General features: G+C 51.5%; 1 protein-coding gene across 15 annotated transcripts in view; it reads right to left on the bottom strand.

Annotated features, from left to right (window-relative positions):
• The window catches only part of PAQR5 (progestin and adipoQ receptor family member 5), a 29,807-nt gene that overhangs the window by 6,655 nt on the left and 19,256 nt on the right, over window positions 1-3,896 (bottom strand). For 14 of the 15 annotated variants that reach the window (XM_025214205.1, XM_025214211.1, XM_025214207.1 and 11 more), the window contains one exon: window positions 1,811-1,855. The exons of the other annotated variant lie outside the window; for it this stretch is intronic. In XM_025214205.1, the coding sequence (XP_025069990.1) occupies window positions 1,811-1,855 (45 nt within the window). The remainder of the gene's footprint in view (window positions 1-1,810; window positions 1,856-3,896) is intronic. 15 annotated transcript variants of the gene reach the window in all.

Here is a 3,896-nt window from a genome sequence, read left to right as displayed (position 1 = left end):
GGTCCGCTGCTCCCCCACGCTGCATGGGGGGCTCTTCCACGAGCCCCACGAAGCCCCAAGGCTGCTGCAGGAGCTGGTGAGTTCGGGGTTTTTTTTTCCTTAAAGGGCAGGAGCTGGGGCGAGCAGGACAGCCATGGCGGGGGCTGGTGGAGCAGGGAGGGGGGTCAGGGGGCTCACGACAGAGCCCCCCATGCAGCGTGGGGCAGTGGGGAGCAACAGGGGTTGCCCCCCACCCCCGCGTGGGCGCCCGGGGGGGGGGGGGGTTTTTTTTTTTTTTTTTTTAAAAGGACCAGGAGCTGAGGCAGGCAGGGCAGCCATGGGGGGTTGGGGGAGTCCCCATGGTCCCCTCCCTGCCCCTACTTACGAGCTCCATGTCTGGCTCCAGCTCCCTGCTGCAGCCACCAAGGACCGCCCGAATCATAGAAGCTCTCCAAATCTTTTCCGAATCGATTCGGAGAGCTTCAAATCAAGTCAGACCTTTTAACTGGTCCCCTGATTCAATTTGGATTTGGTGATTCAGCCACCGAATCGGGCTGAATCTCCTCCGAATCGAATCAGCACCGGAAACTTCACACAGCCCGACTGCCTCTACTCTGCATGTGTGCATTCCCATGCACAAAAGGACCCCAACTCTTGGTTGGCTTTAAGCCCAATATTAGTAGCCGGAGGAGGAAACACAACATATTAGCACCCAGGTTCTCTCAAATGACCACTTTTTATGTTGTGTAAAGGCTTGTGGAGACTTAGTTGGCCTGACCCAACCCTACTGAAATCAGTGGAAAGATTCCCATTGATTTCACTATGCAATGCATCCGGCCTTTTGAGATCAGGCACTCACAATCCTCCACTAAATGCCACTGGCTCCCCGTGTCCTCTGCCTTCCTGGACTCTTGCAGTCTGTCCAGCTCAATTACTATGTGAACAGTGTTCAAAGCTCAGCTATTGCTGGGGCTGCTAGAAAGAAGTAAGTGAGGGAGGAAGGAAGGATGAAGGAGGTAATGAAGGGATCTGGAGTTCAGCAAAGTATAACGTGCTGTCCTTCCCGCCCCGGACCCTGGCCTGATGGCAGGTGTGGTCTTGTGTCATTGGTGTGACAGGGTCCAGCATGAACTGACGCTTGAAGCAGTGTTGGAAAAGCAAATTTGAATAGCTTGGCATGACCGTTCTCCCTGGTTGTTTTCTGCAGGCCACAGTGGAGTAGAGTGACATACTGAGGACACATGATTATCAAATTTATGGCCCAGATTATAATATTCCTACCATTGGATACACATTCACAAAACAAAAAAGCAAATCAGATATAGCTTGTCACCTCTGATTAACTTCAATAGATGTATTTTCTAGATGCAGATGAGCATGCACTTGCCTCTTCACAGACTCTGAGAGCAGCTTGGAAAATACAAAACCTTTTTACACTATCTTGGCACGGCTGTGTTTGCTCCCTTTCACCTTTAACACTGTCCACCATTGCACGGCAGCAAGGAAAAGCAGCTTTCTACATTAAGCAGTTGCTGAAGTTAGTCATTTTGACTCAATTCTTACACTGCTGTGATCAGAAGGCTGCAGAGCGAACCCAGTGCTGTCATAAAGAGAGAAATTTATATCCATGTAGAAAGTCTGGTGGATAATGCAGCGTTCATGCTGTTTGTTAATTAAGCAGGATTGCAGTTTCAATTTACAATGCATGAAACAGGTTTCGGAGCACTTGTATTTTGCACCCAGCCAAGACTTTGTAAATGTGACATTTTAGGGAATGCAAAACGTATCTGCTAAAATACAGAGGAAAAATCTAGCCTCTTCTCTTTATTACCTTTCTAGGATGTCGCTGTTATAGTGGTGGTACGGAGCACCGAGCCTGTTGGTTATAATCATATGGTAAATGAGAAGGAAAGGGTATGCTTGAGTGGAATTTGTGAGCATGACAAAGACAACCGTCGAGATACAGTTTATATTTTCTTGGCAGAAAGCCTCAACATAAAGCTTACCAGCCCTTGACAAGCGCGCAAAGGATGGGAAGAAATGGCAGAGGCCAGAAAGGAGAGGCGGGAGAACCACCACCCTCAGTAAAAAGGACAGGTGCAGAAGATGATTTTCATTCACTCAAAGAAACAGTTCAACATGTCAGACCAAGGCAGGACCAAAGAGAGACACCGTGCAGGTGCATGGGCTGACGGGAGCGGGGAAAGCGGGGCATTTCGGTTCTACCCAGAGCAGCCCTTCGCCTGGACCGAAGGCGGCTTCAGCTCTCTGCTCGCAGGTCATCTCCTTTCTACAGTCACTGCAAGCTGATTTCCCCTCGCGCGGTTCATTGACAAAGCCACGTTCTGAATCAAACACCGGTTTTGCATGGGGTGAAGAACGATGCAAGCTGGAGAGACCGTCCGGCCCCGCGTGACAAGGGAGAGGGCAGGACACCTCTCCTGGATGGCGCAGGGTTCAGCTCCTCGCCAGCCAGGCAACAGGGAGGTTAACTGTTCTTACTTAAATTCAACTGGGAAGACCGGCTCACCCTGCACAAAGCCTTTCCCAAACCCAAAGAGCTCTGCTAGACGACACAACATCCACCGGCGGAAAGCCGTGAGAAGCGTTCGGATACAGGGGAGCACTCAGCAGCTCTCACCGTGCACGCTGGGCCGAATCCTGCTCTCCCTGAAGCCAACAGGAAGGTGGCCACCCCATTTCTCTTACACAGCCACTCACACACAGCACGTGCGTTTGTGCAACAATCCCCGTAGCATGCACGCCTCCCCACCAGCACACGCATGGGTGGAGCATGGAGCCAGCTGGCTTTGCACTTGGGTTATATTTTTAGCCTAAAACAAATGGCAAAGATGGGAGAGTGGAGGGATAATACAGATGGGCAATGAGCCCACATGGCTTCCAACCCCAGTGCCCCTAAAAGAGAAAAGCGTAAGCACCGGATACAGCCGTTTGCCTGCGATTCTCTTGTTCCCATAACTGGTGGGACAGCCGGATGGGAGTGAGCAGGTTTTCTCCTTTTGTACCCTTCCCTTGGCATCCTGAGGACAGAAGAGACATGGGCCTTGATCCTGGAAGTCCTTGAGCAGTGCTGTAGCAGCCTGCGCGGGATTAATGTACCCAGCAGAGGTGGAAGCTGTGCGCGAGGGCGAGGAAGTTGCAACGACAGGGGCTTATACATGACCTTCCTGATGCAACTAGGAGCAACTCTGCACTCCTCGCTGAGCCTTATTCTTACTACGATGCAAAAATAACTTGGCAGTCTCACAGCGGCCGTTATCTTACTGCAAGGTTAGGCTCCCCTGCGCTTCGTGTCTCGCTTTTCATCCATGCCTCCCCTTCTTGTTTGCACTGCTTGGTACTCGGACGCCTCAGACCATCGAACATATACCACAAACCATTATCCCGACCAAGACATGGACAAATGCTCTTCCAGTCAGACGTGTGGACAGCAAGACACCCAACAAAGCCAGCTGTGTTTACCATCTTTGGTCCCGTCCAGGTGGCTCGTAGGATGTCCTGCTAACCTTGCATATGGCACATGACACCGATGGAGATCCTGTTGGCTGCTTTCCTATCTTCCGTGGGGACTGGCTTCGGGTTCAGACTGGAGCGCAGACCCCATCTACTTTTTCCACTCATCTCGCTACCCATCCAAATGGCGCTCTGCATTTTCCTGCTTCTACCTTGACACCCATTTCTGCAGCTCCTGCGTGCAATGCAATGCAGAGGTGCAGCAACACATGGATGGTATGCCATGAAAGCTTCCTTTGCACAAGGCACAACACAGCGCAGAAGCTTGTTTCCCCCAAGAAAGGCTGTGCAATGTTTGGCTAGATCCACATGGGACTGAAGAAACGTCCAAAGTCCCACGTGGGCGAGAGGCCCCGAGGTGACTGTTGCACTGATGCCGGTTC

Source organism: Alligator sinensis, unplaced genomic scaffold (genome assembly GCF_000455745.1).
Source record: "Alligator sinensis unplaced genomic scaffold, ASM45574v1 scaffold334_1, whole genome shotgun sequence".
NCBI classification, from domain to species: domain Eukaryota; kingdom Metazoa; phylum Chordata; order Crocodylia; family Alligatoridae; genus Alligator; species Alligator sinensis.
This window is presented reverse-complemented; position numbering and strand designations above follow the sequence as displayed.